At 40.7% G+C, this 24,073-nt stretch overlaps 1 protein-coding gene across 6 annotated transcripts in view; it reads left to right on the forward strand.

Moving 5' to 3' along the window:
- The first annotated feature begins 1,051 nt into the window (after positions 1-1,051).
- elp3 (elongator acetyltransferase complex subunit 3) overlaps positions 1,052-24,073 on the forward strand; it is a 49,767-nt gene continuing 26,745 nt past the window's right edge. For 5 of the 6 annotated variants that reach the window (XR_009785348.1, XR_009785347.1, XR_009785349.1 and 2 more), the window contains exons 1-9: positions 1,348-1,433; positions 1,534-1,633; positions 2,129-2,267; positions 2,400-2,470; positions 2,896-2,959; positions 3,487-3,555; positions 6,181-6,335; positions 11,333-11,494; positions 11,583-11,709. Coding sequence is in view for 2 of the 6 variants with exons in the window: in XM_061753278.1 (XP_061609262.1) it covers positions 1,388-1,433; positions 1,534-1,633; positions 2,129-2,267; positions 2,400-2,470; positions 2,896-2,959; positions 3,487-3,555; positions 6,181-6,335; positions 11,333-11,494; positions 11,583-11,709 (933 nt within the window). In the remaining 4 variants the exon portion in view is untranslated. Of the gene's footprint in view, positions 1,224-1,347; positions 1,434-1,533; positions 1,634-2,128; positions 2,268-2,399; positions 2,471-2,895; positions 2,960-3,486; positions 3,556-6,180; positions 6,336-11,332; positions 11,495-11,582; positions 11,710-24,073 lie in introns of those variants that run through there. The other variant, XM_061753280.1, reaches the window with a different exon arrangement.

Raw genomic sequence — 24,073 nt, forward strand, 5'->3', positions numbered from 1 at the left:
ATAAAATAAAAAATAAATAAATCACTGAATTAAATGTTCAAATTGTGCAGAATGTTACAGTGACTTGAACATTTGTTTAATTAAGTTTAATTTAATTGTTTATTTTTTAAGCACAGTTAAGTTGTATTTAACTTTTAAGTAAAATACAGTTTCAATGAATCGTTTAGAACTGGGTGGTTTCAAACCTTTCTTTCGGTGCAATTATTTCAGAACTTAACTATAACTGTTAGTGTGAATAATGTTACAGTGGCGTACGATAATATTACATATCATTTTTAAGCCTTGTTTTTTGATGCGCTCTTAAGCCTACTACACTACTGTATTTTAATGTGCATCACGATGGTGGTACTTGAAGAGCTAATTATTTTTTGACGTGTTAAAATAGTTTGAACTAACACTGTACTTGATGGTTGATCTTCTCGAACGCTGTTTGCAGGCCGACAACACATCATTTCACAGCAATCTCTATGACAAAACATGCAAATATGCCCATCGAGGCTATGAGTGGCACATGAAGTAAGAGCAAAGTACAAAGTGTATGTAGTGGGTGTGTTTAGTTTATTTTCCCACTCTTCAGCTGAAATGCCTTTCCGGTCTTTGTATTGTGTAACATACAGTATTCAGTATAGGTATACAGTATTGTGTAATCTTCTTACTCATAAAAAAAATTATATAATTCTAATTCTAATGAACAGCATCACATCTTTTTACTTTAATTCAACCACTCAAATAACATATTTTACACACACAAATATATATATATATGTGTGTGTGTGTATGTGTGAAATTTGGTATTTATTTACCATATCAGTGTAGTACAAATGAATACATTTGTGGTTAAATGTCGAAGCTCTTCTGACGATCCACATGCAGTTTTTTTTAAATGATCTTTTTGAATAAATGCACTATGAAAAATAACTGACACTGTAGCCATCAGACCCATGAAAGAGTTAAGGGACAGCAATTATATAATTGTACTGTGTTCACAAGTAGTAAACCAGTTTTGCGTGTTTTGCGCATGAATGGTTTTCAGGCGATATTACGTTTACGCCATTTTACGACAGTCCCGATTGATGAACGGCAAGCCGTGTTCTGATGCTACGTGGAGTTGTTTACTATTTTCTACCGACGCGTGTGATCAGGATGCTTCTGTAAAGTTCTTTACCCCAATTGAATTTCGGCGGCTTGCATATACGTAAAAATGGGGAAGCCAAAGAAAAAGAGTGAGTTTGTAACAAACTATTTGAAATATCCATTGCAAATCCCTCTGCCTCACCGTAGCTCATTGCTAATGCTAACGTCAAGCGTTATGTACCTTTGTCCCACATGATTAAAACCACGTGTGCGGCAGTGTTAATTATTGTACACCTTCAATAGCAAGTCGTCAATGTTTTGTGGCCACAACATTACCTCGCTTTCAGTTGTTTTATTAGGTTATGCCATCCTAAATTTGCTCAGTTAGCGTTCAGTGTGTTGTCGCTCCTGTCCATTTATTTACGTGTATGGATTTTTCTTTTATTTTTTTTATGACAGGTGACCTCAGTCGAGCTGAACTGATGATGATGACTATCGCCGATGTCATCAAACAGCTGGTTGAAGCTCATGAAGAGGGAAAAGACATCAACCTCAACAAGTATGCAACACACTTGATACTTCTCAGATTATATTTTGATGTCTGGGCGAAAAGGTTGTAAAAAAAGTATACTGTACATAAATGTTGCACTGTGATTTAAAAATAATAATAATAATAATACAGGGACCGACCACATCATTAAGATGACAATAAACGAGATCCAATTGTATTTTCTGGTGGATAAGATGAGGTAACCAAAACATTAGAAACGACTCTTAGTATGATGCAGTAGAGTTCTACACCACTGCAAACTCCAACCAGAATAAGAAATCCATTGTTATATTTATATCTCTCTGAGAAAGTCAAAGCTTCATTATCTTTGTAAAGACTAAAATAAATGTGGGAGTATAATCTTATGCGTGTCACTGTTTATTGGTATCGGAAAAAATGATCATGCAGTTTAAACTACCACAATGTTAAAATCACCTTTAAACTAATAACCACTGACTTATTCCCTTTTGCAGTTATTTGCCCTTCTTAATTATTTTCAAACAGAGTGAAAACAAAGACATCCGCTAAATATGGCCTGGAGGCTCAGCCTCGTTTGGTGGATATTATATCTGCTGTTCCTCCACAATACCGCCGTGCTCTGGTGCCCAAACTAAAGGCCAAACCAATCCGCACTGCCAGTGGGGTATGTGGCTCTCTCCAACATAATTCAAATTGTTGACATTGCTCTCCCATTGCTATTAATTAAGGTGTACAATTTTATTCCTCGTGATCTGTAGAAGGGTGAGATGTTCTTTTCTTTTGTCTCTTTTTACAGATTGCAGTGGTCGCTGTGATGTGCAAACCACATAGATGTCCACACATCAGCTTCACCGGCAACATTTGTGTGTAAGTGACATAATTTCTCATCCCTTTTAAAATGGCCTTATTCTTACATCCACAAACAAGTTCAAGTAATTCATTGGCTAGTTTGTTTAATGATCTGTGTGTTAGGAGGATCTTAATAGAAATATCAAGCCAAACATTAGAACATTATTAGATAGTTTAACTTCAGAACTCATGTAAATTTGCAAGGATTGTTTTGTAATATGTAAAAATATGCGCGATAATCTGAAACACTCAAGTGTGGTAAATATGTAACATAAATAAATCAGGCCTCAGCAAGGGGGCATCTACTTTTTCACGCCACTGTAAGGTACACTGTTGTGTACGGAATCGGCTCCAATGACTTCTCTACCCATTATTGATTTCTAGGCTCACATGTTTAGATAGGAAGTCATCTTTGTCATCATGCTCTGTCATGCTGTTTGCAGGTACTGCCCGGGTGGGCCGGACTCAGACTTTGAATACTCCACACAGTCTTACACTGGTTATGAGGTTAGAAGGTTTTTCACTCTGCCGTAGTTCTTCATATACAGTAGGGACCTGAGCCATTTATTTCACGTAGTTAACTGCTGAAGGCCAGGCGTCAATTAAAGGAAAAGCCTTTACTTGTAAAACGAAGACAAATATTTTAATAATCAACATTTAAAATAGTGATGTTTGATTGAAATAATATTTTTCAATATTTTTAACATGAATTATTAGGACTACTATCAAGTAGGGCTGGTTAATCGATTATTTCAGAGGCACTTTGAGCGGTACCAAGTTTGTGCTGACTCCCAATTATTGTGAGTTTGAATGTTATTTGTTAACTCCGAACACAGCCCTATCTGCAGTTGTAAGAGGGTGTGCAGACTTGTGCAATGACATAGTCATTGATGCTTATTTTAATTCACCCTCCTCTTTTTTCTTAAATTAAGTTGTACAGGTCACTTCTTGGAGGACAAGTTTTTGAAATTATTTGTCTTGGTCTCATTGGTCTCTTAACATGTTTGATCAATTGTTGTTTTTCTTTGTCATAGCCAACCTCAATGAGAGCCATCCGAGCTCGATATGATCCCTACCTTCAGACCAGGCATCGTGTGGAGCAGGTCAGTCGTATGCTCTCAGCCTGGTGGTTGATTCCGCTGGCCGACGAGGGCATGTAAATAGACACTGTTGCCATTTGGGTTGGGCATCGTTTGAATTTGAGCGATTGCGGGTCCTTATTTTGATTCCGGTTCCAAACGATTCAGATTATTTTAGGGGGCTGTGTCAAAAAAAAAAGTTTGCATGGTTTAAATAAAGGATGTTCAGCCATTTTCTTAGCAGCCTGCAGCATAGACTAAAATGAACATTTGACTTGGGGTTCTCTATAACCAGTATCAATATCAAACCTATGACCTAAAAGGCAATGTGTGTGGAACTAACCCCATTGACTTAATATTTATTAATTCATCTTTCGGCTAAAAGTTAAATATAGCATTGTTAAAATCGTTATTTGGGACTGTTTTATCACATCAAATGGTTTATATGTGCACATTTTAACTTGACTTCCTGTTTTAAGCTTGTAGCCTTTTACTTTGAAGCGTACGCGCTTGTAACTCAGCATTTTGACACGAAAAGTAACTTCACAGAGCACCAGTGATATTATTTTATTTTGATTTTTTCATCAATTGAACCAAATGCTACAGTATAAAACGTTGACTCTTTTCCTTACCCACCGATGAGGCACAAGGTTTGTGTTTGTGCTACTGTGAGACAACGTTTATGTGAATTTTGTCCTAATTCATTGTGATGTAAAGTTGCTACGGTGAAGTTTTAGCTCAATGATAAGCTTTTTTTCCCGTCATCGGCTCTTACGTCTGTTTGAAGACTAAAATAAACGCTAAAAACCATCAGTGCAAAAGTGCAACCAACCGTTTACCTTGTTAGCTGTCTCATTGTTGGCATAGACGCATTTTATTATTTCACGCACCCAACTGACTGAGTTGACTGAAGCTCTGCGCAGACGGACGCAGACGCTATACATCGTGAAAGCCTCCTTTACACAATTACAAGTGTTGCACTGAGGCGACTGGTCATTAATTTTAACAAAGTTAAGACACTTTTGTTCGCCACCGCCGCCGTTGGGCACAAGCACGTCTTCGTTGGTTTTTGCCACTTCCTCTTCGGGGTCGGCGGACTAGGCATCAAAAGTGGGAACCCACATTTTTAAACTTGAACGATTCCTGGAGAACCGGAACGTTAGTCCCGGTTCCAATCGGTTCTCGATTCTCGATGCCCAATCCTAGTTGCCATACCTTCATTGTCCCAGTATGCAAAGCACCAGCACATAACTACATGCACGTTCCTGACAACCTTTCTTCGAATTAAGATCACTGAGTGGTTTCCAAATCACCTAAACTACACTCCAACAATGCAGTCACGGATTTACAAAAAAGGCAGGAGGAAGGTGAACAAACGTCAATGGGAACTATTATTTTTGCAATGTAAGCCTCTGTAACACTGCTGGAAGCTTCATTTGGTTTATTAATATTACACATTTAATGATTCAGCCAATGAATGGTTTAAGGTAATGAGAAAAGTTGTAGGGCCATAACTCATCTGTCCTAAATAGCTTTTAAGAACAATGTGTTATACTTGTGGGAATCTACTGGCAGAAATTGAATGTCTGTCATGAGCTGCTGCTCCACTGAGCCCACCATGATACCTTGCATTGATACTAAAATGTAACCTTGAACAGATCATCAAAACCAGATGTTTTGTCATCTATCTATGCCAGTGACGTGTATTGACGTCGTGTATTGACCTTTTGCCATTCATACTCCAGAAGTAGTCCTGGCTTCCTGCGAGTATTACAATTTTGTGTTCAGTTAAACACGCCCAGATTTCACAGAGTTTGTAAATTGAAACAAGATCATCATTAATGCAGTATTCTTAGTTTTTGTGACATTTTTGTATGATGGTGTGCCGAGAGATTTTTCTAATGTAAAATAGGTGCCTTGGCTCAAATAATGGTTGGCAAACCGAATCAGACTAATTTTGCGCAACTTTATTATTCTATAAAATATAAAAGGTTTCCATGGGGTCCTAAAAAGACTTGAAAATTAAGATTTCAGGCCTTAAAAAGTCTTAAAGTATTTAGTAAATTTGTTTTAAATAAGGTTAAACTGGTTTCTCACATTCACATGGTGCTTTTTCTTCCTACTCAGCACAATAAAGTAATGCTTTTTACAACATTCCCGTTTTCCCCATGCGACTCCTGTATTTTACTGGCCTCGGGGTGTAACATTTTTCCCGGATGTCTCCCAGTTGCTGGGATAGTCACTTTTTTGGATTTAAAGCATGATTACATTTAAATCAGGGCCTTTCACACTGTTGGTTGCTACCTGCAGTTGCCGTTTCCTCACATCTTTCTGGTCTCATATCAAATTCTGTTCTCAATTAAGGAGCATTCACCTCTGTATAGTAAAAACAATCCGATGTCAGATGGCAACAAAATATTAAGCAGCAGCATCCTGTAAGTACCTCTCTTGACAGCAGAGGCCGCTATTGCATTACGCATAAGATAGAAATGGGCCAACGATACTTATTTTTTTTTATCTTTTTGCATAAGGGACGCCTTCAGTCCCTATACCATTTGTTATTCTGTATCATCCACAACTGTTGTGAATATCTCTTGATATTACAAAACTGCACATAATCAACTTGTATTTATTTTGTGTGATCTGCAGCTAAAGCAGCTGGGCCACAGTGTGGATAAGGTGGAATTCATTGTGATGGGTGGGACCTTCATGGCTCTGTCCGAAGAGTACAGAGATTACTTCATTAGGAATCTCCACGACGCTTTGTCTGGACACACTTCAAACAATGTGGCCGAGGCTGTAAGGTAAACTAAAGTTTATCAGGTTTTTTTGTTTTTTTCCCCCCATAACAATCTTCAAATTACTTTCTTAAAAGTTTAGAGCCGCGGGGAATCTAAACTACAGTAGAAACTCTAAAGTCGAAGGCCTTTTACTAGTTAAATTTTTATTTAAAAGCGCACACAACACACAGACAGACAGACAAAGTTGCAACAAATTTCAGAGGGCCTAAGTAAATCTCATGTCAACTCGGTGAGCAACCAAAGGATTATTTGTACCATGTGCTCTTATTCAACTGTTAACTTTAAAAAAAAATTAAATTTGTATTTTATCTTTAAATTTTACTCAAAAGATTGACTGTCTAGTTAATAAAGGTTTCACGATGATGCCATTTTGATCCTGGAAAGAATGAATCCCATTCCTGTTCTATTTTTTTCCTTCACGAATTGTCTTTAAATACGAACACGTTGTTGACCAATATGCGGGATCTATATTAATACACTAGTAAATGAATGTAATATTGCTGTGTACACTAGAGGGAACTGTTGCATTATCTGAGCGCTTCTTGATGTGACGGGGGGTAAAATTGCATGCAATTCAAGACAGAGGCTAAATGTAGCTCTGGGGCTTTTTTTTGCGGGGGGACTAAGCGTGCCAGCCAGTGTTAGTCTCAAACAAATTGTTCCAGCACTTGTACTCCGACCATCCACAATACACAAAAACTGACACCCTGATTCCGCTCAACACAACATCAACCATTCCATTAGATGAAGCTTTAATGCTCATGCCAGCAGACTCCTTTTAAACGTCTGATCTAAATTTCAGGAGAAATAGGGCCATCTCTGGGAGTTTTTGGGAGCCTACTTCCTTCTTGTTTACTCGAGGTACTGAGCTTTGAATGAAATTGGGCCCACGCCTGCTTGGAATGGATGACTAACAACTTTTAAGATGACTTGGAGAAGATTCAAAGTCAAAGTAGAATTACCCATTTGCTCAGGAGGTTTTGACGTCAGACGATTTGGACCAAATAATAGCTTTTTCACAGGACTTTGTTTGTTTACTTCCCTGAAGTCTGATAAGACCAAAGAGGGCAGTTTGATTGTGCATCATTTTCCCAGCATATGTATGTGTTTGCCGTGTGTGTAAGAAAAAGCTTATCAGCTATCAGCAGGCCTTGTTAAGATGCGTTGATTGCAGTAATTGCTATGGAGTTTCAGTGGCAAGGGGGACATGCTTGGTGTATGTGTTTATAGGATGTGTGCACTACGTATGACACTCACCTCTCACCATGGCCACGCTGCGCCAAATCTTTTCACATCAGCGAGATACCTCGAGATAATCACCCAAGATAATAGACTTTTTATTGATTCATTTCACACAATCTGATTGTCCTCTCAGCAGCACAAACTCCTATAATTGGTGTATATCAGCCTGCAGACTGTAAAAGATGGATATTTACTGCCAGCACCTTCAGAATCAGAAGAAATGTGACCTGGCATGTGGGAAGCTAATGGTCATTGGAAAATGAAAGCGGGTTGGTGTGGTGATGAGACATTTCTTTTGGCCTAGTCGAACGTTATTACACAGAGTAGACAAAGCTCTGGAAAAAGAAACTTGACGACAGAAAGTGCCTTACTTTTGCAATTGGTAAAAGAAAAATTAGAATTTCATAAATGGCTTTATTTACAAGGGTGTATTAGGGTCAGCTAGTGAGACAGAAAAAAAAAAAAAAAAGCCGAGGTGTAATTTAAAGTCGTCATGACGACATTTCAATTCGACAGGACGGGATTTCAAGTCTTCATGATATGAGATATAAAGTCGTCATGATGAGATAATGTTGTCACGATGAAATTTAAAGTCATCATGAGGAGATTTAAAATCAACAATCTATGTGAGGAGCCCGGTTAACATAGAGTTAACATATAAAAATCAACAGTTGACGAGAGCGTATCCCAGCGTAGCAACTGAGTCTACGTGACCGCCGGTCGTCAATTGTTGACATTATGCGTAAACTCTGTTAACCGGGATCCTTTCGTCAATTGTGGACTTGTCATCTCATCATGATGACTTTAATTTCATCACGATGACTTTCAACCCTGTCGACTTTAAATGTCATCGTTTTAAATCTTTAAATCTCATCTTATTTTTTTTCCTTTTTTCCCCTCTGGGTGCTATTTTATTTATTATCATTACCATATTGGATAATTCCAAACTGAACACAACAACCTTTTGCTAACATTTTTTTTTTTTTTTTCCCCCTTTTGTGAATCCTACTTATTCTGCCTTCCGAGACACTTTGGACAATTCTATGCTTCTGATGTCGCGGGAACAGTTTGGAGATCTGTTCCAGCACTGCAATAATAGAGCAAGGTCAATGAGTTTTCTTATGGAATCCCGAACAGCTTTGGGATCGACTACACTAGAGATTATGAGCCAAATTCTGTAAGGTCCAACATCTCTGACGTAACAAAAATTTCCTTCCCAGAAGATTGGAAGCTGTTTGATTTGTAAAAAAGGAGACTTCCCATTTCAGTTTATGTGCCTTACGACACCAAATCCATAACTTTATGTGCCGAGTCATGGTAATAATTTTGTCTATATTGTGTAATATAATGATGATGATGATAATATACATTAATAATTAAAGCTCGTCACAGGCAGCACGGTTATCTTCTGGGAAGCACGTTTGCCTCACAGTTCGGAGGTTTGGAGTTTCCAATCTCGGCTACGGCCTTCCTGTGTGGAGTTTGGATGTTGCGTGGGTTTTTCTCCAGATACTCTGAATGCAAATTTCAAAATCATGGTTTTTGACAGCAGAGTCCACAGAGCAGAGTCATGTCCCAATACAGTGTGTATTTCGCCAAAAGTCAGGAGAACAAATGTTCTAGAAAATGGATGGATGAAAAAAGTTGCAAGCAGTGATGAAGAGGCCCTCCCACTCCCTTTTTCCTGATGAATCCTCAAAATGATCATTAAACTGTGACAACATGCTCCACCCACATTAGATGATGTAGGCATAAAAGCTTCACGTCACCCATCTGTCGAGGATACCTGCTTCCAGTTTGGGTGAATTCCGTATTTGTAGTTGGTCAAAGTATGAGCTGTGAAATTTGCTTTTTCCTCTGAAGTTAATGTCCAGCGGTGAAGCTGGTGTGGGTGGCGAAATTGTTTTTAACTTTAAAGGGGGTACGACCTTTGGTGGGGGATATTTTTTTGGGGACTCTAAAATACATAAATCTTTAAAAGATGCATGGGCTTGCTTACTTCAAAAGAGTTTTGGGTCATGTTGAAGCCCCCCAAAATGCAAGAATAACAATAACAAATACTAGAGGGCTTTTGCACCGCCTGTGGTCAAGCCCTATAAAAATAATGATGCTGCAACTGCATATGTAGCCACATTAAAATAATCAGCTTGAATGCACTCAAAAAGTAGACTTAGTGTTTACCAATGTCTTGCACTTATGATGTAGTGCACAGTATGTGCCATTAGAGGTTGGTCTGTTGTGCTGGGACTCTCAGTAGACTAGAGCTGAAAGATGATGACTCATAGTAGTGGGTAAAATTGAAATCCATTCTAGAATTCAGTTGCACTGCTAAAAATGAGCCAGCCAGTATACGTTATTCTACCTGCGCTATTCATCATGCAAAGTTCGATTGGTTTACACGTACTCCAATGTACGCAACTTAGCTCCTCTCAAACACAGATTACACATCAATGTAAGTAGAGTTAGTGTTACTTTAATTGTAAACGAATTACGGGATGAGACACTGGCAGGAAAGAAATAGAATTGGAACTTTTTGTTTTGTTTGGTGTCACTATCTCCCCTTTTCACAATCTTGATATTCAATACAAGAGCTGTATCATTTAAGAGCTGTATCATTTAATTATTTAAAAAAATATATATTTTACAAAGACAATTATTAATACCCAAAGCAGTACTAATGTAACAATATATTTATCAAGTGTCCGACAAATGTATTTTTGAATTCTTTTCAATGATGATCTCATTGTATGATATGTGAGGGCTGGATATCAAACACGTACACAAAAAGAATTGTCTTGTGTATGTTTCAATAACGGCGGCACGGTGGCCGACTGGTTAGAGCGTCAGCCTCACAGTTCTGAGGACCCGGGTTCAATCCCTGGCCCCGCCTGTGTGGAGTTTGCATGTTCTCCCCGTGCCAGCGTGGGTTTTCTCCGGGCACTCCGGTTTCCTCCCACATCCCAAAAACATGCATTAATTGGAGACTCTAAATTGCCCGTAGGCATGACTGTGAGTGCGAAGGGTTGTTTGTTTGTATGTGCCCTGCGATTGGCTGGCAACCAGTTCAGGGTGTACCCCGCCTCCTGCCCGATGACAGCTGGGATAGGCTCCAGCACGCCCGCGACCCGAGTGAGGAGAAGCGGCTCAGAAAATGGATGGATGGATGTTTCAATAACGAATTCAATACATTTTACTTAAAACACCAGCAGTACTTTATTGGTATTGGGTTTATTCAAGGTCTTTTTTTCTACACTGGACTGGAATGAGCGCAATTACAGCCATCATAACCGTAAAGTCAAGGGCAATTAAACCAAAACAGTGCTGAAAGATGTTAAGTTAGCTGATAATGCTTTCTTGGCTTACTGTAACTTTGAAGAGCAACTTTCACAGTACATATACTGTAGTCAATTTATTGTTATCATAACCCAAAGGATGGTACTGATTCTTACTTCAAGAAAGTCTGTATCCATTTACAATAAAAACTTTCTCGATATAATTAATTTAAATTGCTTTTGACAAAGCAAATACGCATTAATATCTCATTTAACATTATTAGCTTTGCAATCACATTTTTTGCTATCATATTAATTTTATTGCATCTACATGTCCTTAATGCGAGGTTAATGTTAACTCTGCGAGTAATGAGCCTTGCACTCTTTCAGGATGTAAATTGATGTTGCTAAATTACCCCAGTAATGTTGCCTCTGTCAAAGGAAATCACAAAATAAATACAAAAAAACAAAAAAAAACATCTACAGGTACTCTGAGCGCAGTAACACCAAGTGCGTAGGAATCACTATCGAGACGCGGCCCGACTACTGTCTGAAGCGACACCTGAGTGACATGCTGGGCTACGGCTGTACGAGACTGGAGATCGGTGTCCAGAGTGTGTATGAAGATGTGGCCAGAGATACGAACAGGTCAGTAGGCTGACTGCAAGAGTCCGCAAGACCAAGTAAGGACATGGCCTGACCATTTATGTTTTGGTTTTGTGATCTGTCCCCACAGGGGCCACACAGTTCGTGCTGTGTGTGAGTCTTTCCACTTGGCAAAAGATGCCGGCTTCAAAGTGGTGGCCCACATGATGCCGGACCTGCCCAATGTAGGCATCGAAAGAGATATGGAGCAGTTCATTGTAAGCTTTATTATTATTATTATTATTATTAGTAGTAGTAGTAGTAGTAGTAGTAGTAGTAGTAGTAGTAGTATAAAAAATCTAAATAGAGCACAACCAAGTAAGCAAGCAAGAAGGAAGTATTTATTGTGGAGGTAGCAGTTCCCTGACTAAAAGTACATTATATTTAAAACAAATTGATTTAAAAAGAATACTAAGTTCACTATGCAGTAATGACTTGTGGTATACTGCAAGTATTTTCTGTTCTTGTCTTAATTCATCGACGCATGGGTCGTCTACTAGAAACAAATGCTGCCTTTCCCCAAGTAGACACTTTTTGTTTTCCTTTTGGGAAAAAGGAGTGGTGACTGCAATCTCCACAGATTATAGACAATGTTGAATTTCATGTTCAGTGTTCGCTTATGATCCCAGCAGATCATTGATAATTTAGGGCCATATTGTCACATTCATGTGGAAGTCTTTTTTTAAAATGATTTATTATTATTTTTATTTTTACTACGTGCCTGGCTTGCGCACCGTCAAGGTACTTGCCTTCTGTCATAATAACTTCTGGCCCACCCATTGTGCGGAAGCGGCTTGTGTGCGCAACCACCAATTAGGTGTGACTTTTAGAGTTCTGAAACTCACTGTAAATCCTGTTGCGTCGACATTCCTGAGACATGTGAATGCCATAAAAATTTGAAATTGCTTTCCGTAACGGATGCAGAAGTTAATCCTCGTCTGTGAGATGTGCACACCGCTGACATGCCCACCGTTCCAACACACTTTGTAGGAGAGCATGTTTTTTTTCATTCAGTATGAAATAAATCCAATAAATAAAATAATCAGAATACTGAGATTATGACTGAACGCGTGTTTGCAGGTCCGCCATAGGAAAGCGGATGAACCCGCTGTTGTTTATTAGCCGTGCCCTGCAACCATCTTGCGGAACATCATGGGGCGCATTATCCTTCACGGGGCACCAGACTTAAAACAGCCTTGAAGTGCGGAAGAGGAAAGGTTCTTAAATCCATGGGAAAATGTGTGTAGTTTGCAGGTCCTTCCAGATACGAGAGAGAACGCCCACATTTCAGAGTTGCGCCACCCAGAGTGGTTACTATGACAGGTTTGACTTGACCGGAAAAGTGCGCGTAGTCGGAAAAGTGCGCACACAAGAGTATATGGCCTTCAGTTGCTAACCCAAACAGGAGCAACTGTCTCTCAGATGAATTTTAAGTGTGGATTCTTACTTGTTGACACTCAGATGTTGTAAACCGCAAATATAAAATTCAAAATAAAGAGTTCCAAGTATTCAAAAAATGCTCAAACTAGTTTGTATCAGGGCAGCACGGTGACCGGCTGGTTAGCACATCTGCCTCACAGTTCTGAGGACCCAGGTTAAAATCCGGCCTTGCCTGTATGGAGTTTGCATGTTCTCCCCGTGCCTGCGTGGCTTTTCTCCGGGTACTCCGGTTTCCTCCCACATCCCAAAAACATGCATGGTAGGTTAATTGAAGAGTCTAAATTGCACATAGGTGTGAATGTAAGCGCAAATGGTTGTTTGTTTATAAGTGTCCTGTGATTGGCTGGCAACCAGTTTAAGCTGTACCCCACCTCTCGCCAAAAGATAGCTCTGATAGGTTCCAGCACGCCCACGACCTTAGTGAGGCTAGGTGGAATGGAAAATGGATGGATTACACTGAGTTTTTGTATCGTGCTTTTCTCTTATGGCAGATAAATGATATTAAGACATGATAAACCCCACTGTGGACAATGGTGGCTGGGTAGGTCAAATATAGGTGCACATTTGTCTGCAGTTTTTGTGGTATCATACGAAATCAGGTTATATTTAATACATCATTTTTTTTTACATTTAAACTTCTTTTTTTTTTTGTTACCACCTAATTACTTTTTAATCTTGGAGAATAGTCTTTTATCTCTCTTAATAGGAATTTACCTTAGAAATTCAGATCCTTTCAGATTGCCCTTCAATCACCATCTCGTCTGAGTTCTTCTCATTTGGGAGACCTACCTTTCTTTAACGCACACAGTGGGACAAAGAGGGTCAAAAGTGTGACGTACTTCCTGTGTCTTAATCAACCTAAAGCATCTCGTATAATGGGAATCAAGAATTAGATCACTAGTATGCCTTATTTTCTTAATGCAGTTTTTAGTTCTTCCCCAAATTTTTAGTATTGACTATTTTCTTCAGGCTGATATCAAGTCATTAAAGTGATGCATCAAGTCAGTTATTAGCTTTGATGTTCATGGCATTGTCAGGTCTCATTTTGCTCCACCTCACCATGCGTCATTACTACTTACTGCACAGTGGTGTAGTATCAAAGTAGTCCTTCATGTTGAATCCAAAATAGCAACACTGTCAGTCCCGACTGCGAAGTGACTCAAAAGAAGAGGTTGTCAGATGTCTCTCAACAGCAGGCTCACTCTGCTGCTCTGATTGGAAACGCAGCTTTAATGCGAACGTGACGAATCAGAACAGAGCGTGACTGTAGGATATCAACAACTCAGTTTGATCCCTTGAACAATTTCTGCTTATTTGGAAGCTTTTTGCTTTGTTACACTAAAAATTAAGAAATTAAGAACTGCAATGATGCAAAACAAGGATGTATAACTAATCGGTGAGCATGAGACTGTGACACGCCGCTGCGGCTCTTATGGAAATGTGTCAGTTAGTGTTTCAGTGTCTGTTTGGAACACTTTCTCAGTTTTTAGTGTCACTTAAACTTTTCAAATTTCCTTTAATCTCTGTGTAACGTGTTTTACCTACAATGGTTTGACTCACTGCTTTCTGGAAGATTTCAAAATCTGGAATTCCCCGACAGATAAATACAGATAGAGTTGGAAAAAAATACGGGAATGGCTTTGAAAAGATGATTAATAATTAAATTACCTAAAAAATACATTTAATAAAATAAAACCTGAAATTGCACGTATAGTAAAGTATCATAATGACATTAAAAGAATCTGGTCATTTGTGCATCTTCTGATTGAAAACCGTCAAAACGGTTCGGCTAAACTGTTTCCGTTCGGTCCGTGTGTGTCCTGTTTGGTTTGTAGGCACGCACACTTTTTTTTTCTCATTTACTAATGTGGCGAAGCAGTAAACAGTAGCGCTACACCAAGCCAAGATGGTGGCGTTTATGGTTGTGGCGGTGCGTTCGGAAATTCAATTTGACCCTCCAACGCAACTTTTGAGAGTGTACACTGTGTGTACGAGAACGCACTCGGACAATATTTCCGAACGCAGCCCTGAGCTAGTGTTGAACTGTGGGTGATGTAGTCACAATGCTGGTTTGTGGCGCTGTCAATGAGTTGTGATCTTACATAAAAAACTACATTTCCCAACACCTTTAAGTTTGTGCCATTGTTTTTTCGCATTTCTTTGGCTCCCAGGCAACATTGTAAGGTAGAACAAAAAAAGTTTGGTCACATTTACTAGAAAATTAATAGTGCTGAAACAAACCTCCAACGGTATGATACCTTTGTGATTCTGAATTTGGTATTGAGAGAGATGCGTCAGACCTACTTCAGCAACCAAGGATACGCAATGCTAGCATGCAGCAGCCAGTCACCCCAAAAAGTACTCATTAAAGTGGTATATATACACGGACTGTTATAATTCCTACACTGTTTACCAGATGTGGATGTAAATGCAGTACCCTCAAATTAATTGCTGAAAGTCTGAACTTAAAGCACTTCTTATTCGTTTTAATTCAAATCCTTTGTGGTGGTGTTTAGAGATAAAAAAAAAAAAAGATGAGAATAGTGTCCTTGTCCCATGAATGAAGAGACAGAAGTTTATGGAGGGTACCTTATGCATGAGCTGAGTTCATTCACGTATAATTTTCATTCGACCGATAATATTATCACTCCTCTACCCCTATTGGATATGACTTATGAATTATGTCCGTTATTATCATATAAGACTTATTTAATAACAAGCTTTTATTTAGGAGATTTATTTAAGAGATTTCGACCAGTGTTTTCCTACCTTTGTTGGGACAAGACACCTATTATACATTAGTAAAACCTCACGGTAAACCACCAAACAAACATCTATCCATCCATCCATTTTCTGTACCACTGATCCTCACTAGGGTCGTGGGCGTGCTGGACCCTATCCCAGCTATCTATGGGCGAGAGGCAGCGTACACCCTGAACTGGTGGCCAGCCATCATTGAAAAGTATGAAAGTTGTTTAATTGAACAAAGAGCTGATATATTTGCATAAAGCCATGACGTATTCTAATGTATGAATGGCAATAGGTGGAGAGACACCTTTATTGTACCTTTTGCCCTCCGATAGAAGAGCATTGTTCTCCCTGTCACTATATGCTGCTGACATAGATAGAACAGCAAATATATATTTTTGAGGTGGTGGAGGGGTTTGTGTTTCCCAATGATCCTAAGAGCTAAGTTGTCTGGGGCTTCACGCCCCTGGTAGGGTCACCCATGGCAAACAGGTCCTAGGTGAGGGACCAGACAAAGCATGGCTCCAAAAACCCCTATGAAGAGTAAAATTAATGGATTTAGGTTTCCCTTGCCCGGATGGCTTGGGCTCTGGTACCAGTCTTCTTGAGAGGGGTTGGACTCTCTTCCACTCTGGAGTTGCCCATGGTGAGAGGCGCCGAGCAGGTGTGGGTATACTTATTGCCCCCCGGCTCGGCCCCTGTACGTTGGGGTTCACCCCGTTGGACGAGAGAGTAGCCTCCCTCCGCCTTCGGGTGGGGGGATAGGTCCTGACTGTTGTTTGTGCCTATCCACCAAACAGCAGTTCAGAGTACCCACCCTTTTTGGAGTCCTTGGAGGGGGTGCTGGAGAGCGCTCCGGCTGGGGACTCCATTGTTCTGCTGGGTGACTTCAATGCTCACGTGGGCAATGACAGTGAGACCTGGAAGGGTGTGATTGGGAGGAACGCCCACCCCCCACCCCCCCGATCAGAACCCCAGTGGTGTTCTGTTATTGGACTGATGTGCTCACCACGTCCATAAGGGTGTCCACATGTGCATTCGGCACCAGGACACCCTAAGTCGCCGTTCGATGTTCGACTTTGTGGTCGTGTCATCGCACTTGCGGCCGCATGTCTTGGACACTCCGGTGAAAAGAGGGGCGGAGCTGTCAACTGATCACCACCTGGTGGTGAGTTGGCTCCGATGGTGGGGGAAGATGCCGGTCTGACCTGGCAGACCCAAACGTATTGTGAGGGTCTGCTGGGAACGTCTGGCAGAATCCCCTGTCAGAAGGAGTTTCAACTCCCACCTGCGGCAGAACTTTATCTACATTGAGACATGGGCATTGAGTCTGAGTGGACCAAGTTCCGCGTTTCTATTGCCAAGGCGGCTGACCGGAGCTGTGGCCGTAAGGTAGTCAGTGCCTGTCGTGGCGGCAATCCCCGAACCCGTTGGTGGACACCATGGTGAGGGATGCCATCAAGCTGAAGAAGGAGTCCTATCGGGCCTTTTTGGCCTGTGGGACTCCAGAGGCAGCCGATGGCTACCGGCTGGCCAAGCGGAATGCAGCTTTGGTGGTCGCTGAGGCAAAAACTCTTGTTCACGAGTGAGGGAAGAATGGAAGAGGAGATTGACAGGCAGATCGGTGCAGCGTCTGCAGTAATGCGCTCCGTTGTGGTGAAGAAGGAGCTAAGCCGAAAGGCGAAGCTCTCAATTTACCGGTCGATCTACTTTCCTACCCTCACCTATGGTCACGAGCTGTGGGTCGTGACCGAAAGATCCCGGATACAAGCGGCTGAAATGAGTTTCCTCCGCAGGGTGTCCGGGCTCTCCCTTAGAGAGAGGGTGAGAAGCTCGGTCATCCGGGAGGGGCTCAGAGTAGAGCTGCTGCTCCTCCGCATTGAGAGGAGCCAGATGAGGTGGCTAGGGCATCTGATTAGGATCTCCCTGGTGAGATGTTCCAGGCATGTCCCACCGGGAGGAGACCCTAGTGATGACTCTGGACATGCTGGAAAGACTGTCTTCCGGCTGGCCTGGGAACGCTTCAGGATCCCCCCGGAAGAGCTGAATGAAGTGGCTCGGGATAGCTAAAGCTACTGCCCTCACGACCTGACCTCGGATAAGCGGAAGAAAATGGATGGATAGATTCATCGAAGCAGCGACGCCTGCGTTGCTTACGGTTTAGCGTGATTTGACGCTTAACGTTATAAATCAAGCTATTTTGTTTCGTAAAGGGTACCACGTGGGGTCTGAATACTTTCCGTACCCACTGTGTGTGTGTGTGTGTGTGTGTGTGTGTGTGTGCGTGCGTGTAAACACACAGGTTCCCTCTTAGTCTCATGAGATTGTGACGTATCTAATGAAATTTCTGCTAAATTTTTTGCTCGTCCAAAAAAGCCCTCAAATTAGAGTAAAATAAAATTCTTTCTCAACGTATCACGTCGATCTCATAACTTGGGGTACCTCTTCTCCGATTGGGTGACAAGTTTCTGTTACAAATATCCACCAACCACTCGTACAGGCCAAAATTCCAAGATGTCAACATTCAAAATTACCGTGATGTTTCTAACGGCGTCATTTGCCTTCAAAACTCTTTGACTTTAGTAGCGCTAATGTAATATTTTTGGTGAGAAGAGCAGTGCGGGCCGTAAAATAGGTCATGTATGTCAGCAATCAATTAAGTTTTCATTAACTTGTTTGGCGGCACGGTGGACGACTGGTTAGAGGGTCAGCCTCACAGTTCTGAGGACCCGGGTTCAATCCCTGGCCCCGCCTGTTTGGAGTTTGCATGTTCTCCCCGTGCCTGCGTGGGTTTTCTCCGGGCACTCCGGTTTCCTCCCACATCCCAAAAACATGCATTAATTGGAGACTCTAAATTGCCCGTAGGTGTGACTGTGAATGCGAAAGGTTGTTTGTTTGTATGTGCCCTGCGATTGGCTGGCAACCAGTTCAGGGTGTACCCCGCCTCCTGCCCGATGATAGCTGGGATAGGCTCCAGCACGCCCGCGACCCTAGTGAGGAGAAGCGGCTCAGAAAATGGATGGATGGATGAATTTAGAGGGGTTTGAAGTGCTTATTCCAAATTTTAATTTTAATTTTTTTTAAATGAAAATTCCACAAAGATGGCTGCCACTTGTCACGTTGCTTATGTGACCAATAACTGGTAAGCTTCTCTTGCTTGACAGCATGGAAATTAGGATGTATTTCTCTCTTGACTTTATCTGTGTAGCAAATGTTGAACACCTTTAAAACATAAAATTGCACAATTAAATAAAATGTACATGGTGTGTGTCTGTCGCTATTGTGTCTGTCTGTGGGGTTCTTGGACTGGTTTCCTTGTGTGAAAGTGTATCGTGATCATATGGTAATACTATGGTAATAAAGTTGATAGCAATGGGGAGGACATTAAATGTCGCTTTCAATCCGATCCCACTTGACATCTTATCTTTTTCCAAAATGTCTGAGTGCACCATTTTCTTTGTCTTAACTTCCCTCAATTCCAACTTTCTTTCTGTGTTCTTCTGTAGTCTCGACTCATCTTTCCTCTGAATTAATTTCCCCACATTCCCAGATTCCACAATCAGTATGTCGCTCCTCCATATCAAGCCTAAGCTCTCATGAATTCCCCGTGCTTCTAAGAGATGCAGGTCCTTAAATGTCTTAGCTCCAGGATTCAAAATAATCATCTCGTGATCTTTTAACCCTAGTTCCATGAACATTTTTCTGCCATCGCACTCACACATGGAACCCCATTGAAAGCAGCCGATGAATGAGACAGTTGCAGAAAGTAATGATATGGAAGAAAGAAGTATCTACAGTGTTTTTCATCAGGATTTCTAAATTGTGGGACACTGTTCTGTTCTTGAGAAAATACAACCCAAATTCCAATGAAGTTGGGACGTTGTGTTAAACACATGCTGGCTCAAAATCAGCAAAACACTGCTTATTGGACGCCTCTTTTACAACCCAATTCCAATGAAGTTGGGACGTTGTGTTAAACATAAATAAAAACAGAATACAATGATTTGCAAATCATGTTCAACCTATATTTAATTGAATACACTACAAAGACAAGATATTTAATGTTCAAACTGATCAACTTTATTGTTTTTGCAAATAATCATTAACTTATAATTTTATGGCTGCAACATGTTCCAAAAAAGCTGGGACAGGTGGCAAAAAAGACTGAGAAAGTTGAGGAATGCTCATCAAACACCTGTTTGGAACATCCCATAGGTGAACAAGCTAGTTGGGTACAGGTCGGTGCCATGATTGGGTATAAAAGGAACTTCCCTAAATTGCTCAATCATTCACAAGCAAAGATGGGGCGAGGTTCACCTCATTGTGAACAAGTGCGTGAGAAAATAGTCAAACAGTTTAAGGACAATGTTCCTCAACGTACAATTGCAAGGAATTTAGGGATTTCATCATCTACGGTCCATAATGTCATCAAAAGGTTCAGAGAATCTGGAGAAATCACTGCATGTAAGCGGCAAGGCCGAAAACCAACATTGAATGCCCGTGACCTTTGATCCCTCAGGCGGCACTGCATCAAATACCGACATCAGTGCGTAAAGGATATCACCACATGGGCTCTGGAACACTTCAGAAAACCAATGGCAGTAAATACAATACGGCGCTACATACTCTACTATGCAAAGCAAAAGCCATTTATCAACGACACCCAGAAACGCCGCCGGCTTCTCTGGGCCCGAACTCATCTAAGATGGGCTGATGAAAAGTGGAAAAGTGTTCTGTGGTCCGACGAGTCCACATTTTAAATAGTTTTTTGAAATTGTGGACGTCGTGTCTTCCGGGCCAAAGAGGAAAAGAACCATCCGGACTGTTATGGACGCAAAGTTCAAAAGCCAGCATCTGTGATGGTATGGGGCTGTGTTAGTGCCAATGGCATGGGTAACTTACACATCTGTAAAGGCATCATTAATGCTGAAAGGTACATAAAGGTTTTGGAGAAACATATGCTGCCATCCAAGCAACGTCTTTTTTATGGACGCCCCTCCTTATTTCAGCAAGACAATGACAAACCAAATTCTGCACGTGTTACAACAGCAATTAATTTTTTAATTGTATTTTTTTTAAATTTTTGTTAGTATCACGGTACGACAGGAAACCCTGGCCTTACTTTCAAGCCCTCCTATGCAAGGCGTTGATGTGGGATGGTGATTGTGACATGTCATCATTTTCTCTGAATGTTCACAACTCCTGTTTTGACACCAGTGCCATATTGATAGAACATTGTCATTTTCTGTTGAGACTATTGAGACTGAATCAACAGGTTGGAGCCAAAGAGTGCGCTCCATTTTGCCTCAGTGGCTTCTCACAAAATCTCACAACTAGATTGCTGCGTAATCACACCAATCTAGTTGTGAGATTTTGTTTGTTTGGTTATTTACGATTGTATTATTTGTTTTATGTACAGCGCTTTGGGACAGCTGCGGCTGTTGTGAAAGTGCTATATAAATAAAGTTGATTTGAGTTGAGAGCGTTTGGTAGTTTTGGCTTTCGGTGCAGGTGCCAAGTCTGTTGTGCAACAAGTGCTGTTGCATTAAATCAGCATGTCCATAAAGCTTGTCAGCAGAAGGTTGCTCTAAAATCTACTGGTATGGCGCTGTGCTGACTTTGGACTTAAGAAAATGTAGTGGATCAGTACCTTTGGATGACGAAAGGCACCCCAACCATCACTGACTGTGGAAACTTTACACTTGACTTCAAACAGCTTGTGTTTTCGGCCTCTCCACTCTTCCCCCAGCATCTAGGTCTTTGATTCCCAAATGTAATGTGAAATTAACTTCCTCTGAAAAAAATATTGACTTGGACCACTGAGCGATAGTCCAGGACTTGTTCAGCTTACCCCTGGTACGACACTTCTGATGCTGTACCTGGTTCAGGAGTGGCTTGACACTAGGAATCCTTTGTGTTAATCTGTTTAAATCCAGAACTCTTAAGAGCATCCAGCTTGTTGAGCAATAACCTTATGTGGCTTGCCTTTCTTGTGGAAGGTGTTATTGACTATAGTATGGACAACAGTCGAGTCAGCAGTTTTCCCAATGAATTTAGAGGCTACTGAACCAGAATTGGATACCATTTAAAGACTCTGGAAGCATTTGCAGATTTTCAAGTAATTAGGTGATTATAATCTGACATCAGCCTGAGTACCCTGGGGTAACCCACACAAGCACAGGGAAAACACGATAATGAAAAGGTCCAAATCAGGATTCAGACAGTCAACCCAACCTGAATTATTCTTGTTGCGAGGATGCAGAGCCAACTAATATGCCACACTGCTTCTGTCTTGAAATCTCATATTTATTTTTATCATCTAATTGGCAAGAACAAATCAAACGCTTTTGATATGATGCAAGCATCAGATGAGATTTCGGTGGAAAGATCTTCTATCAATTGAGCCTCCTTGAAAATTGAATTCTAGCCTCATTGGCACAACTCCAGTAGTGTTGAGCCAGAGGAAGCCCAGATATTATTTTTGTCTCGTAATAGCAATCATATGTATTCAATTTTTTTATGATGTGATCTTATAAAAATGCAGCTGTCAGACCGGATGACAGCCACAGGCAGGCAATGAGCATCTGTAGCACAACTCTCCATCCTCCTTGCGTCTCCATGGTTGTCCTGATAGTGAAATTTGATTACAATTCCCCTCTCGCCTGCGATCCTCTTTCAGTCATCTCTCGTTTACAGATGCTCTCTGTCCAGGGAGAGACGTCCTCAACAGGGTTCCTCTCCATGTAACAAGAGCTACAGTATGATATGAGTACTAAATAAAAAGTAAGCCAAACAAAAAGTCACACAAATAATCTTTTTTATAGGTAGGAGTATAATATTATTGCAGTTCAGGTTTCCGTCCTGCTCCGATTAGATTTAATGATGTGGGAGCAGTGACGACAACCTATTTTCAAGACTCTTTTCAAACGTTCTCGGTGCCGATTGTGACAGTCAGCAGAGGCAAGTGTAAAATGGCAGGAAATGATATTGATTCACTGCACAGATCCAGATTGCTTCATCTGTTTGGTTTTATTGAATAATTCAGAGCTGTCTTTTCGTGTTCTCCTCTTTGACATCCACTTCAAACGCCTCTAAATTCCTACATAAAAACTGTTCATCACGTTTGAGTCAGGAACTTTGCACAGAGACCATTCTTTTGATATATATTTATTTTCCCCCCATCATTTCTCGACAACTACAGTAACTGCTCGAAAAATGTTGATGTATAATCCCTGGTTGCATATATCCTATTCTGGGATGCTGTCCCAACTCCATTTTATTTATTTTTTTAAATTGTCTGTACCATGGCAAACTGTTGCAAAAACCTTTATCAAATGTACAGGTTTTATTTGAGAATGTTAAAATGTTACTAATGTCATACAGATGTCCAAACTTTCTGTAATATTTTCAGTGTGCATATCTTCTTAATCAACAGCTGTTAAATCTAACGTCATCATCTACATGTACTTACCGAAATGTGAGCTGGTCTGGATCCCTTTTTGCGGATCACTTTCACATCAAGAAGTTGATAAACAATGCTTTAACTCTTCGCTACGCTTCCTCTGATGTTGTCTATATGTCTTACAAGAAATGTGTGAGTAATCTAAAATGTATAATCAAACAGCCCTCGGTCTATTTTTTTTTTTTTTTGTCAAGTACAGTAATTCACATTCAGAAAAGTTTATATCCCAATCTATCTCTGTGGGGCAGTGCAGGAAAGCTTGGATTAATGGTGCAAATTTTATGGCTATATTTTAAAACCTATTGTAGCGTGATGGACATTTTTTGCTGTTGTTTGACAGGAACGGTTACTGGCCTCCATGAGTAAGGCATAGGCACAACTTTTGGATGAATGGTATTTCTAATCATTCTTGTGGAATCATGCATTTACTGTAGTAGTACACGGGATAGAATAGCACAAGAAATCGCCCCATTGTGATGTCTTACTCATGGACAAAATTGTTGGTCAATGAAATAACTGACAAGACTGGCATTTGCCAAAATGCATATCGATAAGCCACAACGATCTGGGAGAATTTCCTTTGGACATATGAGACAGAACTGGAGGTTTTGGCAAGTCACATCTATACAGGTATTTTTACAGCTGCAAAAAATTAAGCATACAAAGAAAAGTAGACTATATATACTGTGAAACATGGCGGAGGCTCAGTTACAGTACATTCTGGGGCTGCTTTGATGCAGCTGTCATCTGTGCAGGGTACAATGAAATCTCAAGACTATCAAGGCATTCTTGACCAGAATGTCCTGCCCAGTGTCAAAAAGCTTGGTCTCAGCCGCAGGTAATCGGTCCGCCAACAGGATAAAGAACCAAAACATCCATCCATCCATCCATCCATCCATTTTCTGAGCCGCTTCTCCTCATTCTGGTCGCGG

Source organism: Phyllopteryx taeniolatus, chromosome 18 (genome assembly GCF_024500385.1).
Source record: "Phyllopteryx taeniolatus isolate TA_2022b chromosome 18, UOR_Ptae_1.2, whole genome shotgun sequence".
Lineage (NCBI taxonomy): Eukaryota > Metazoa > Chordata > Actinopteri > Syngnathiformes > Syngnathidae > Phyllopteryx > Phyllopteryx taeniolatus.